We start from the raw sequence: 14,998 nt of genomic DNA, 5'->3' as shown, positions 1-14,998 counted from the left end.
CCAATCTTTAATCTTGGATTTGTCTAAACTCCAACTCAAATCCATAAAAGGGACCAAAACATGCATAAATCCTAAGACCCGCAAAGCTAGAATCATAAAGTTACAATATTGAAGACTTACAGGGCTACAAAATCATAAAAGAAGGGTTAGATCTTCAAAGAATCAAACTTCTAAGAACCACCAAGGTCGTTCTTCTACTTCAACCATCACCAAAAATAGGGTTTAACACTCAAAACTCAAGAACACATGTGAGAAAGGGTAGGGTTTCGTTCACAGAGGGTGGAGGCTAAGAATGGCATAAAACCCTATAAGTTAAGGCCGTTAAATAGGTCCCAAATGCTGAAATTATGGTTTTCATGACAACAGCAGTTATACATGGTATAGCTAAATCTATATGCAACGTAGATCTATGCGCAACATAAACCTACGTAAGGTGTAGCTGAAGCTATGTACAACATAGATACATAATTATGAATTTCCAAATTTACCACAAATGATGATCTAGAAAACCGGTGTTATAACTCTCCCACGTTTAATAAGATTTTGTCCTTGAAATCTATCATTGCTAAATTGCAGAAGGCAATCCACACCCAAATCCACTACCTTTTTTTCTACATGCCAACAAAAGGTTCATCAGACCAAACACACATGTTACCCCAAATCACAGAGACCATCATTATAATTTACTCTAAATTATATTTAGCTTTTATCATTTTACTGATGTTATATTTAATCTCTCTCTCTCTCTCTAATAAATCAAAAAAAATTTGCCGCATATCCTCTTCTTTATTTTGACAAATGGCATTTTCTAAAATTTTTAAAATTGTTATTTTCCACTTGTCATTTTTTGAGGATTTCACATTTCTTAAAATAAATATCCAAAAAATTCTAATAGGTTATATATATATATATATATATATATATATATATATATATATATATATATATATATATATAAGGTTATAATTATATTAATTTGATAATAAATAATAAATTTTCATAAATGCTCCAAACGATTTGATTTTTTTATAAATGCTCCAAAAAATTTTGTTTTGTTATGGAAAAACATTATTTTATAAAATATTTAATGTTTATATATATTCATATTAAAATTTTATTTTTAATAACATGTGTAATACACGGATCTCACACCTAATATATTACTAAAAAATAGTAATATAATTGATATTTAGGTTTATCTTGGAACTTTCCAATGTGACTCTTCTTTATTATTTTAATAAAACATTTATATATAATTTATTTTAAAATATAAGAATGATATCGATAGTTCGATACATCATTTGTCATATAGTTTTGGTTTCAAATTTATCATTAATGATTTAAGTTTTTATGTTTGCGAACATATAAATATAGATTATGAGATGAGCTTTTCTCGTTGTGCTTTTATTTCTTTAATGTCGGAAACTTGGACCTATAATCCTTTAAGAACTGAAGTTCAAATTCAAATTGTTTTCTGTGAATTTGATGTATAGTTCATTTTTTTTATATATAAATTACAGCTAATAAAAAAGAAACTATTCATTGTGGTAAAATTATTTTGATCCCGATACGACAATCACAATTTTCCAAATTAAAAACGAAATATCGTTCTAGAGAACCTTGCTTAGCATAATCAAAGTATGTTATATTCTAGTTATAGTGGTTTAAGTGAGAATTGAACGTATGTGCATCTATAACTAGTTATTTCAATTTTATTATTGTTGGTATTAGTTAGATTAGTGCTTCAAACTATATGTCTGGAATAAGCGATATTTAAACACACACAAAGATACAAAACTTAACGAGCTTCAAATTACATACATAGATAAAGAGGTTATTTTTATTCATGAGCTTAAAAACGATAATACAATAAAATCCTAACTATTAGTCGTAGTTATATTATATAGACAAATTACATAACGTAACCCTAACTAGAACAAGGTCGGACCCAACTACACATATCAACAACAATAGGGCCGGGCCTAATAGCCCTCGGCCTACTGCAAACAGTTATTCTGATGATATTGGGTGTCAGTTTTTTTACTTTGCTCGTGCGGGTCGGATATTAATTTGTGCCTTCAATTCTTAATTAAGTCACATTGAACACTATATTATATAAAATGTGTTTTATATATAAAATTATGCGTTATAAAATACAAATTAAGAAAATTAAGAATGGTGGTGTAAAGATAATAGGACACAAGTGGAATATATAGGACAATTTGATTGGGTGTAGGATGTATGTTTCCATAACCACGATTACATGCTATTGGCATCTCTAGATTCATGCATGGTTTCTAATGTAATTAATTGGATATAAAACACGATAAAGACGAAGATACGCTAACCTTCAAATTTGCTTCCAACAAGAAAAACATTACCATGGGAGATAAAGCATGATAGAGACACATTATGAAAACTGTTTAATTTTTTTTAATCATGTTCATCTTATTATTAAAGGTTACAATTGCGGTAACATTCTTTTGAATATTCTAATAATCTTTTGTTGATACATCATACATATATAAGGTAACCAACCTTTTAAGTTAAGTATTTAAAGAGATCAATTTATTTGTTATAGAAAGACGATTTTGTTGAAGTTGCAAATTAATACCATATTTTTTTACAGTATAAAAATAGTAATATTTTGTAAACGAATATACCGGTACTTGTACTTGTATGTTTATTAGCTAAGCGCCTAAGCTAATTGACTTGTGTCCGAATTTAAAATCCACATGATTTTCACTTTTATAAAATAATATAATAATAGTAGTAATAAATATTAAATAATCCATGTTACATATTAAAAAAGGGAAAAAAAAAAAAAAAAAAGTGGAAAATTCAACCTAAACCTCAAGTGCCTTCCTACTTTCCACCACACTATTTTCCTTAATTACACCATTTTCCCCTAAACTACCATTAATAATAAATTCATTACTCCTTACCCCCTTAAGAATTCCATATTTACTCAATAACCCCTCACCACAATCCCACAAATTCAGTACCATGTACGTTCCTATCCCGCCGATCAAACCATACGCGATGGAGTACGTCAATGGCATCAATATCAACGTCATGAACGCAGGTATCGCCTGCCGCATATCGTCCCAATCAATCTCCACCACTGATTTCATCATCAACACACCCACCAGAATCAACGGCGGACCCACCGCCCATGCCGGAATCGATGCCAGCAACGGCGTAAAGAAGAATGCCAGCATGAAATACCCTGCCACCGTCAACGCCGTTATTCCGGTCCTCCCCCCTTCCCTTATCCCTGTTGACGACTCGATGTACGCCGTTACAGGTGATGTACCAAGTAACGATCCCACCACTATTGCCGACGCGTCGGACATGAAAGCGAAGTACTGTCCTTCGAAATCCCCGTCTTCGTTGCTGAATCCGGCGAAACGTGCCATGGAATATAGGGTTCCGGTGGTGTCCAGGATGTCGACATAAAGGAAGGTCACTAATGCTTCCCAGAAATAGCCTTTGTTGATGCTTGAAAAGCTTAATGCGCCGGCGGTTGATTGGATTTTATGAACGTCGACTATCTTTTTGAAGTACTGAAATGAAGAGTCACCGGTCGGAGTATCTGGAAAGACAGTTACTTGCGTATTACGGAACCATGAAACCGCCGTCACAAATACGATGCCGTAAATCATTGCTCCTTTTATGTTTTTAACCAAACAATAAGCTATAATTACGAAGCCGACCACACCAAGCCACAACGTTGGGCTCTCCATTCGATTATTGACACACATGATATTGCCGGAGACTGAGCCGCCGGGGAGCAGAGAAATAGTGCCGTTTGGGAAAGTGATAACCGGAGCTAGTGACGCGCGTGAAGAGTTTGGACACGCGCCTAACGTAACGAGCGTGGAAGCACTGTACCCGATTAAGCCGATGCCTTCGTTGTTCTGCAGACCGATAAACGCTAAAAACAATCCGATGCCCGCGGAGGAGGAGATCCGGACTGGTTTTGGAACTAGCTTGGCGAGTTTAGCTCGTAAACCCACGGCAGAGATTAATAGAAAAATCATTCCTTCGATGAAAACGGCGGCGAGTGCGCTTTCATAAGAAATGTTACCGGAGCCGTGAAATCCGACGACGGTGTAAGCAAAGTAGGCGTTAGTACCCATTCCCGGAGCTAAGGCCAAGGGTAAATTAGCGAAAGTTCCCATGATCACGCAGCCAATGAGAGACGATGCGACGGTAGCAACAATGAGGTCTTTCCGGACTCTTTCTAGACAGGCGGTGTAACCGGGGTTTACAGGCGGAAACTTGCAGGAGATATCGGGTTGGATGAGACGGAGATTGGGACCGGTGCAATTGGAGGTGAAAGAAGGGTCGGAACAGAGAGGGATGCAGTCGGAAACCGAACAAGTTGCGCCGGAGTCTGAGAGGATGGAGGCGTTAACAGCGAGGATATAGGCCATGGTGAGAAAGGTGGCGGTGCCTGCGCGGAGCTCTGTGGTGAAGGTGGTGTTACGTTCGTCGAGTTTGAAGCGTTTTCCGATTCGGGATCTGGCAACAAAGGTGTTGAGACGAGTTAGCGGCGGCGGTGGGACGGCAGTCGCCATTCGAGTTTGGTAGGGACTAGAAAGAGCAAATACCTGAGGAGGTGATCATGGCTTTTGCCTTGTGTTGTGTTTGTTCCAAAAAGAGAGTTTTATGGAGGGGAGATTGGTTTGAGATTCCATGAGATGAATCTTTCTCAAATTATATATATACCAGGTGAGTCGCATTATGCCAAAAAATATATTAGAAATTTCTACATCCAATCGAAATATCCAAAACTAACAATAAATAAGTAATCATATGTAAATAATAAGGTTTTAAACAAAAAACCAAATGAAATAGCATAACTGTCTATTTAAAGTTAAAATCAATTATATATAAACACAATCAAAGATTAAAAACAAAATAAAATATAATTAAATGAATTATATTAACATATGATATAAAAAAGTTAGAACATAATAATAGTTTGTACATATATTGAGAAACATATTATTATTTAGGGATCAGCATATGAACCGGCGGTACCGGAACCTGAACCTGATGGAGCCAGTTGGGCCGGAACCGGAAAATTATTTTTGTAGATTTTTGTAATCGGAAACTGAACCAGTATCAAAACCATATGTCGCTATTTCTTGAGGACCGGATCCAACATTGAAGACACGACAAGAACCGGCCGTCCGGTTTAATTCTTATTTTCCACAAAGTTCCGTTCCCGGGTCGGTTCTTTTACTCATCCATATTATTATTTTTCAAAAGAAAAAAGTAAAACTTGAATATGGAAAAAGATAATATTTAATATTATGTGATATACATTAATTACCAAGAGTTAGAAATTTTATATTATTAAAATAATACTTTAACTTATATAATATACTGGGTGTAAGACCAATGTATTACATTGGTTCATTTAAAAAATTTATATATAAAATTATAAACATTAAGAAGTTGAATTTATAAGAAAAATAGAAAAAATATTGAATTATTAAAATTAAAATGTTTTTTCTTTTTTAAATTTAAACAAATAATTTAAATAAATATAAACAAAGAAAATTAATGAGCCTTAATTTAGAAATTTTGAAATTAGAAGGAAAGTCAATTAATGAAATTGAAATGTCTTTATTATTATACTAGTTGTGAGACCCGTATATTTATACGGGTTGGTTAAAACAAAATGTTAAATAGAAACGATTACATCGAAAGTTTATTTAAATTTGAAATCTAAAATATGTGAAAATTATGAGAAAAAAACATGTGAAAAATAAATACATTAAAATTATGTGCTTAGTTGTCAGACTTGTATATTAAACGGGTTAATTATAACAATATGTTAAATATAAAGGTTTAAATTGTAAATTATTTGAAATTGAAATTTCAAATTTGAAATTAATAGTAACTATGGTAGGTTTAATTTATAGAAACTAAATTAATGATATATTGAAATGAAAAATAAAATAAATGACAAGTGGAAAATAAATATATATCTCAAAATTATAACAAAATGACATGTGGTCAATTGAATGAAAGAATTGTTGGAATAGTGTCTAAGGCTGCAACTATATTAGGCAAGTATTTGACTCGGTTGTGCATAGTCCTTTTGGGTTGCCTTCACCATAGCAACTTGACAGGATGATTTATTGTGAGAGAAGAAATATTATTAATATATTATGAGAATAATATAAGGAATAATAATATTGTTATTTGATTAATATAAGTCATAAATTAATTAGGAATTAATTTGGTGACTTAAAGAGATTAATTAAATAAAGGGGTATAAACTGTCAATTGTATGATAGTTAGACTTTTGGCTATAAATCCCTTAAGGATAATAGTGGACGATTTCTAGGGCTTAGGATAAGCTTAGAATTCGTCCAAGGGGTTATCTATTAGGGTATTGGATTGCTTAGGGCCTAAGTTATCCAATTAGGGTTTAAGGGTGAAACCCTAGGAGCCTTACAAGTATAAATAGACCCCAAGGGTCAAGGGAAATCGGCACTTGTACTTAGAGAAGAAACCCTGGCCGATTTGATCCCCTCTCCTCTCTCTCAAATCATCCCCTTGCTAGTTGGTGTTTGTAAGCCATTAGAGGAGTGACAATTGTGACTCTAAAGCTCCAAAAACAAGAAGATCAAGCAAGTGATTCAAGGTAAACTTCTAATCTCTGATTTCATATTGTTATTATACTCTATTAGCCATTAGAAGTCTTGGATTCAATGTATGTTCAATTAGAGAAACCTAGATCCAAGCATTAGGGTTGCATGTGCACATAGGAATGTTCATATGGCTAAAATCCATCAAGAATGACATTTGAAAAAATCATTCTTATTTATTAGGGTAGATTAATATTTGAGTAAATTATTGAAATCGTCATTGTGGTTTGATCAAAATTATACGTTTGGTTCGTAATTTTTATTTTTGTACTAAGACCATCTTTATAGTTACTATGATTTTATTGCGGTTTTGGTCCGAATGCAAAAGAAAAGTTAAGAACTAAATTTGTAATTTTAAATAAACCACATGAACAATTTCAATAATTTACTTTTAATATTTAAAATGTAAGGCTACCCTAACCATTATTCTAATACTTATTTTGTTAAATGTAGAAGTAAAATTGAGAAGTGAGAGGAAAAATTGTCATAAAGTTCTTATATATTAGTCACATAATTGATTTAGTTATTATATTTTTTTATTCATTTAATTCCTCAAAAATCGGTAATTATATTCAATTTAACTATTTTACATAGTCAACAGATCATCCAACTTTTAAAAATTACATTTTCGGCCGATATTTCAAAATTTATTACAAATTTGGTCCAAAATTTACACTTTTAGCATAGATTTTAAATTTTATTACAAATTTGGTAAAAATTTGATCCCTTTTGCCCGAATTTTAGAATTTTGTTATGAATTTATCATAACTTTAGGTTTTTTTACAACTTTTTTTCTCAAAATTTTATTCCGATCATTTTTTTCTTTATTAAATCATATTTATATATAAAAAAACATATTTTCACATAAAAAAATCTTATATTTTCTATATAAAAGCCATTTAAAAAAAAAACTTTTTTGTATACGAAATACCTATTTATAAAAATAGGTATTTATCATGTACATAAATATATACAAATCCATTTTTATAAAAAAATATATACAAACATGTATTTTAAAAAAATGCATACAAACACTGTAACGCCCCGGTTTTTAGACATTTTCAAAATCATTTCTTGGTTTTAAAGTATGTCATTTTGGTCCTTGTTTTGGAAGGAAGTGGTCGCAAGAAGCCCCAGTGGCAAAATCATAATCTTGGGAGAAGGAGTGGTACGTTAAGCGTACATGTGAGCATGTTAAGCGTACTAGGGTGTGCCCTAGTATGCTGGGCGTACTCTTGTCCAAAAGAAACCCTAAGTTTTAGGGTTTATGGGGTATTTAAGCACCTTTATGGATCATTTAGCCTCATCTTTTCAGCCTCCAAGCCCTTTAGTCGTTTTTGGAAAACCCTAACCCCATAAGAGAGTGTCTTGTGCTAAAAGTGTGTTCTTTGTATGCTTAATGAAGAAGGAGTTGCATTAAGGAGATTAGAAGTTAAGGCAAACTTGTGGATCCTGGATCATCACCTTATTGGGACGCTCCAAAAGGTAAAAAGTTGTTACCTTTATGCCTTGTTTGCTTGGATCTCATTTTAGTAGCATAATGATGTTCTTCTTTTCCTAAAAGTCCCATTGTTATGCATGTTTGATTTTGGATGTTTTGGGTTGTTCTTTCAGACCTTGGTAAGGGTTGTAAGCCATAAAAATGAGGTCCTTAGCTAGTTCGGCTCCATGCTACTTGTAGAAGGTCTTAATGGATTAAGACCATGTATTAAGGACTTTATGGACGTGTAAGGTCATAAAGTTGGAGACTTTATGACCCTAGTATGCCTATGGACCTTGGATCTAAAGTGTGAGCTCATGTGCTAAATCCATTAAGCACTTATGAAGAAATTGAGTCTTGCGAGTGTATGCGCCGCTTAGGGAGGTGTACGCCCCACGTACCCAATCTGCCACCCCGATGATGGACTCTGCGCAGCCTTGTGTACGCTGAGCGTACCTCTGGAGTACGTCACGCGTACACAACAGTTTGGGGCCTCTTTGTTTTGGGCTCATATTGTCTTGGGCCATGTTGGGCCATCTGGATTTTATGGTTTGGGCTTTTGTTTTGTTGGACTTTCTTGGGTGAAGGCTCACGAAAGGAATTAGGCCTAATTTGGAAAATTGGGCCATATTTGGGCCTTATATGTCTGTTTTGGATTTTGGGCCTTTGGTCATCTAGCTTGGGCCTTAGCTTTGGGCCAAGCTTGAGAAGGGTAAAAGGTATGTTACCCTAATTTGGACTCATAGCGTGAGTCAAGGGCTAGATGTTGATGGGTTTTCTTTGTGGTATTTGATAGTGTGTGGATCATAAAAGATCTGCAGTAAGAGATTATTCGTGGGATCAGCTACGATGAGGCGTTGTCTTGATATTGGCGGTTCGGGGATCTGTTAGCCAACAGCTAGGGATCGTATGTATGTTTCGGCAGAGCGAGGTGAGTTTTCCTCACTTTACTTTCGAGTCGAAGGCACCAAGGCCGGCCTATTATTTTGATAACCTGATATTGTTGATATGTTGAGTGTGGGATATATATGCATGCTATTTTTGATATGTTAGTATGGTAGATCTGTAGGACTACCTGTGTTTTTCTCTGCGTAATTATCTGTATATGTTTGCTATCTGTCGGCATATTGTATTGTGTTTAGGTTGTACTGATTCGTGTTGTAACCAACAAACCATGGAGCATTCCATATATGAGCTGAGGGCCGAGTAGGGCATCCCAGACTCATATTGATGGCTCAGTAGCATTCCAGATACAAGCTGAGGACCTGGTGGTATGCCAGACTCGTACTGAGGGCTTGAGGGTATTGAAGCATTCCAGATATGAGCTGAGGGTCGGGTAGGGCATGCCAAACTCATACTGAGGGATTAGTACCATTCTAGATACAAGCTGAGGACCGGTTAGTATGCCAGAATCGTACTGAGGGTCGAACATTGGTATTCTAGTCTGATGACTATTTAGGTTTGGAGCAAGTCGGTCATAAGTTGTGGGCCCCGGGGGAAAGCCAAACTTATGTTATGGGTTCAAGAGCAGGCTAGATATGAGATGTGGGGTCGATAGGCAAGCCAGACTCATACTGTGGACTCATGGGTAATCCAATATTTTAGCTGTGGACCAAGTGCATGTCGTTGTTGTATATATGTTACTTGTTTGTGTGGTTGTACTTTGGGGGAACTCACTAAGCTTTATGCTTAGAGTTTTGTTATGGTTTCAGGTTCTTCAGATGATTCGTGGCTAAGCGAAGGCGTGACCATACATATCCTTGGTTTTATAATGGTTTGGATCTTGGGAGACTCTGATTCTAAATCATGTTTTAGGAGACAACATTTTGTAAACACTTTTATTAATAAATGGGTTGTTTTGAAAAGTTTTAATTTATTGAAAATTTTGGGATGTTACAAGTTAGTATCAGAGCCTTGGTTTGAGTGAATTGGAGGAACACTCGTGTGAATCCAGTCTTAAACTAAGGAGAAAGGGTTTTAAAAATGATTTTCAAAGTAAAGGTTTTAAAAATAACATTTAAGTTGCTTTCAAAATAACCAAAAGAGGATATGATGTGTACGATCGGCCGGAGCCAGTAAGTTGACCCCAAAGTACCACATTGTTCTTTGATATTGTGATCTGTTAGAACACCATGCCAGTGATGGGTTAGGGATCTTCAGGAATTACATGATAGAATTGCCTGATTATATGATGACTGATAGCCTAGGGTTCTTCCTTATATGAAATTGACATCCTTATTGTAGTTGCTTAGTGTATGCATCATAGTTGTACATAATTAAGATTCTATAGCCTGAGAATGTTTGATTTGGCCTTATTTCCTGTTCTTGTTTGATGAAGGGCTTAGGGTAGGATTAGATATTCGACTGACTATAGGATCCAATGTGATGTATGGCTAACATATACAAGTGTTGCAAGGTTGGTGGAAGTTTCATGAGTGGGTGCAGTGTATAGTGGGTCAACGATAGGAATGATTAGCCACTTTAGGGAAAGTGAGAGCAGGGCGAAGGTGCACCCATGGTGCGGAGAGTTGAAGATCGAGAAATTCATTTGATGAACTTTATTGTGTTTTAGTGCTAGTCGGCTTCTCTACTTGAATGTTTCTTGCTTTGTGCTTTGTGGGACCCTTGTTGATGAGCGTTAACCATAAACGAATACAATAAAATTACATGCTATGAAGGTTAAATAATCTTAGAATGAAGGACTCGGACCTATTGTGCAACTCTTGTTTGAGTCCAACCGTTATAGGGCTGAGTCCTTTAGTCGAAGGATTATTTAAGCCTGGTTGTATGTAATTATGTTCGTGTAGTGGTTAGCTTGTGTTAGTAGGGGTTCTTCAGCAACTAATGGAAAAGAGTGTGTGGATGAACCCTAGGATAGCCTAGGGAGAATTTAACACGATTGTTTCGCCAAGGAGCAGGTTTCAGGAGTATTTTATGACTAGGACTTAGAAAACCCAAAATGGTTCTTGAGTAAAGTATGGATAGGTGTGGAAGGTAGTATTAGGCCCATACTACTTGAAGCATAGGATCCATACTCGAATCAAGGAAAGTTTTGGGAATTCTAAGGGCTGGTCGGGGAAGATAGCATGGTTGGATACCATGATTCACGACAGTGTTTTTGTCCCAATTAATCTATTGGTTGCGGTTGATCAAGCATGCAGATGGTCCTGGTAAATGTATTGAGCCCCGATGATGTTTTTGATTTGGGTTGTTTGGTGCAAACCAAGAGAGCTTATTGGTTTAAGGCCTTAGAGGTTTAGTTTTGCTCGAGGCTGGATATTCGAGTCGCGGGACTCATGAAGGGAACGATGATTATGATCAACTTGGGTTCTGTAGCTAGAAGTGGGATGGTTGATTGTTGGATTGGAATGTCGTCATCTATGGAAGAGTGAGCAGACTCGTAATTTCCATAGTTAGGAAGGATAGTATATGCTTATGCAAGTTTGAGTTATGATTTGGTTTTAGCGCCAACAAGTGGTAGTTCGAGCCCTAAGTGGGGTAGAACCAGGATTCTCGGGTTGAGTATTATAGCTGTTGAGGGATTACCAGTTCGTTGTTGGATTAATGTTTTTGGATTAGTTGGGCAAATTTTAATCGGTGGAACTTTTCTATAAGCGGGTATGTTCAGTTCCATGTGGATCTTGATTCTCTGGATTAAGTGTCAATGTGTTCTTAACCACTGGTTGTGGGGTTCATCATTCAACGGAGGTTCTCTCGAAGTTTAATTGTGTCAGCCGAGATTTAGTGGTCGGGCCAATCTGTCATCAAGTTTAGTATGCTCTATGTTCTTTAGGTCTTCAGGTAGGTTTACCCTCAATGGTGGAGTGGGAACTTGGTTCATGGTAGACTCAGGTTTTGGTAACCTTCAGGATCACCTTGGAAGTCTTATCAAGCTAGTTGCGTATTGGTGGAATCCGTTTAGTCTCAATCAAGTAAGGGATCATGTTTTGATTGACCGTGAGGATGTTTTATGTTATTGATTGAGGTGTTATTTCAATTATATTTGGTGTTTCTTCTCTCTTTGGATGAGATTATGGGTGTGGTGGTATTTTATGTGAGTTGGGCAAGATAACTTTGGAGCCCTTGTTTCGAATTAGGTGCATGGTTCTTTTGGGTTATAGCCTTTGAATCGAACCAAGAGTGTAACCATTTTCCTATCTGTGGGTTGCGTGCGACCATGTTTTATAAGATTTACTTTGGTAGCACCTTTGTTGTGATCCATTGGTTTTGTGAGGGAGTTGATTAGGTCCCTTAAAGGTAATAGAATGAGGTGGGTATCTTCAGGCCTGGAGTGTTAGGCAAATGGTGCAATGACGACAAAATCGGTGTGATATTAGGAGCATTCCAGACATGGGCTGAGGGGCAGGGAGGGCATTCCAGACTCATGTTGTGGGCTTGGAGGCAATCCAGACCTATGTTGAGGACCTTTTAGATATATTTCAGTCATAGGCTTTAGGCCTAGTGATCATGATTGTTTATTTCTCAGCTGGTAGTACCTTCGATGTTGGCGCGTCGACAGGATTTGGGCGAGCCACCAATCTGTTGGTTGGATAAAGGGAGCAGTAAGGTTTGTGGGGAGTATCAGTCTGGTATCAGAAAGTCTTTTTGGAATGTATGCATTATGATTCTGGTTGCTCGCAAGCAGTTGCTAGGGTTTTAATTTTCAACTTGGGAATTGGTTTGGAAGTCGCAAGTCATAAAGTTCTTTATGAATGTCTCAGGTGGATAAGTATATTGGGTTTCTTCAAAGGATTGTGGAATTGCCTTCTTCGAGTGGAAAATTTTGCTGGGTTCAGTTGCCTTGGGAATCTAATTGTATGATCAAGGTTGTGGTTGTGCCCCTCAAGCTGTCTGGCATGTCGGGGATGATAAGGAATGATTTCGAGGACGAAATCGAATTTAAATGGGGGAGAGTTTTAATGCCCCAGTTTTCAGGTATTTTCAAATTCATCTCTTGGTTTAAAAGTATATCATTTTGGTCCTTGTTTTGGAAGGAAGTGGTCGCAAGAAGCCCTGGTGGAAAAATCATAATCTTGGGAGAAGTATTGGTAAGCTAATCATACATGTGAGTACGCTAAGCGTACTAGGGTGTGCCCTAGTATGTTAGGCGTACACATATGTATGCTGGGCGTACTCTTGTCCGAAAGAAACCTTAAGTTTTACGGTTTGTGGGGTATTTAAGAACTTTTATGGATCATTTAACCTTATCTTTTTAACCTCCAAGCCCTTGAGTCGTTTTTGGCAAACCCTAACCCCATAAGAGAGTGTCTTGAGCTAAAAGTGTGTTCTTTGTCTAATTAATGAAGAAGGAGTTGCATCAAGGAGATTAGAAGTTGAAGCAAACTTGTGGATCTTTGATCATGTAACATCCCAAGTCCAGGTATACCTTGTAACCCTTGATCTTTTGAGTATTTGTCCATTTTTTCCCTTTTAGAGAAAATGTGGTGAATGAGTATGTGGGGCGTATGCGAGTGTACGCTCAACGTACTCATATGCGTGCATTTGACGCAGAAGCCACCTAATACGTTGGGCGTACCAGAGGGTACGCTGGGCGTACTAGGCCCATAGTGGAAACCCTAATTTAGGGTGAGTCCCCTATATAAAGGTTACGATGGCCTCATTCCTAGCCACCATTCTCAGACAACAAACCCTCTTGTGCCCTAACCTTCGTTCTTAGAGCTTGTGAGTGCATTTGAGAGCCCTTGAGAGTCTTTATGTGTTCTTGAAGTGGAGAAGAAGCTTTTGAGAAGAAGGAGTGAGACTCCAGGTCCTTGGATCTGAGCATATCTGAGTTGGGAGCTTCATATAGAGGTATAAAGCTTCAAGCTTTCTTACACTTTTGTTTTATGCATCATAGTAGAGTATTTTAGGGTTTTGTCCCAAAAGTTGCAGACTTTATGAGATATTGAGCTCCAGAGACTATGATCAACCCCCCTTTGAGTGTATTTAGTGGTGTAATGTCATAAAAATCCAATCTTGGACGTTGTAATCAAGCCATGCATGAGTTATGAGCTTTTTGAGATAATAAAGTGAGTGTTTTATGTGTTTGTGACCATATCATCCATTCAAAGGCTTAAAGTCACTGACTTTATGGAGTGAGAACTATTAGGGAGTTCAGGTTTGTGATATGAGCCAAGGTCTTATCTGGTTAAGACCAAATGAGTGAGATGTGTGAAAATGGGACGTACGTTGGGCGTAATCCCAATACGCACAATGTAAGGGTCGAGCATCCTCGATGTCTGCATGGCAGCTGATTACGCTTAGTGTAGAGAGCTGGTACGCGCAGCGTACTCCCTGCCGTTGACTTTTTGGTTGAATTTTAGGGTTTGATCAATTTGTGGACTATTAAGCCCATGGAGGGTTAAAATGGTATTTTACCCTTCTGTGAGTTTTTAGAAGGGTTAGTCTAGCTTCAGTGAGAGCCATTATTAATTAGGGATATTTATCGTTGTGTTAGGCAGAGGCTAGACCGGTTAGTTGAGTTCGAGATTATCCAAGTTCTTACGAGGTGAGTCTTCTCACTATAATTTACCTAAAGTGGTAATTTTTGTGTGACCAGAGGGTCTTATGTGTTTATATTGAGTATTGTGATATCCTGCATTATGTCTATGTGATATATGTTGTGTATTATTCTGAGCTTACTGAGTTAGGACTGGAGGGGGTCCATTTGAGTTAGGATCGGCGGGTCCATCCGAGTTGTGGGACCGGAGGGTCCCACTGAGACACATTGACCAGAGGGTCTTACTGAGTTATAGCCTCGAGTGGCTAATGAGATGTGTGTGGTATTTTGGGGAACTCACTAAGCTTCGTGCTTACCGTGTTATGTGTTATGTGTTTCAGGTACTTC

General features: G+C 36.8%; 1 protein-coding gene across 1 annotated transcript; it reads right to left on the bottom strand.

The window, feature by feature from the left end:
- Positions 1 to 2,723: 2,723 nt before the first annotated feature.
- Positions 2,724 to 4,924, bottom strand: LOC111883988 (adenine/guanine permease AZG1). The gene has a single exon (XM_052768708.1). The coding sequence runs from the start codon at positions 4,581 to 4,583 to the stop codon at positions 2,847 to 2,849; it is 1,737 nt and encodes a 578-aa protein (XP_052624668.1). The 5' UTR covers positions 4,584 to 4,924; the 3' UTR covers positions 2,724 to 2,846.
- Positions 4,925 to 14,998: the final 10,074 nt, after the last annotated feature.

The sequence above is a fragment of the Lactuca sativa genome, chromosome 2 (genome assembly GCF_002870075.4).
Source record: "Lactuca sativa cultivar Salinas chromosome 2, Lsat_Salinas_v11, whole genome shotgun sequence".
Taxonomy (NCBI): domain Eukaryota; kingdom Viridiplantae; phylum Streptophyta; class Magnoliopsida; order Asterales; family Asteraceae; genus Lactuca; species Lactuca sativa.
Note: the sequence above shows the minus strand (reverse complement) of the source record. Positions and strands in the feature narration are given on the sequence as shown.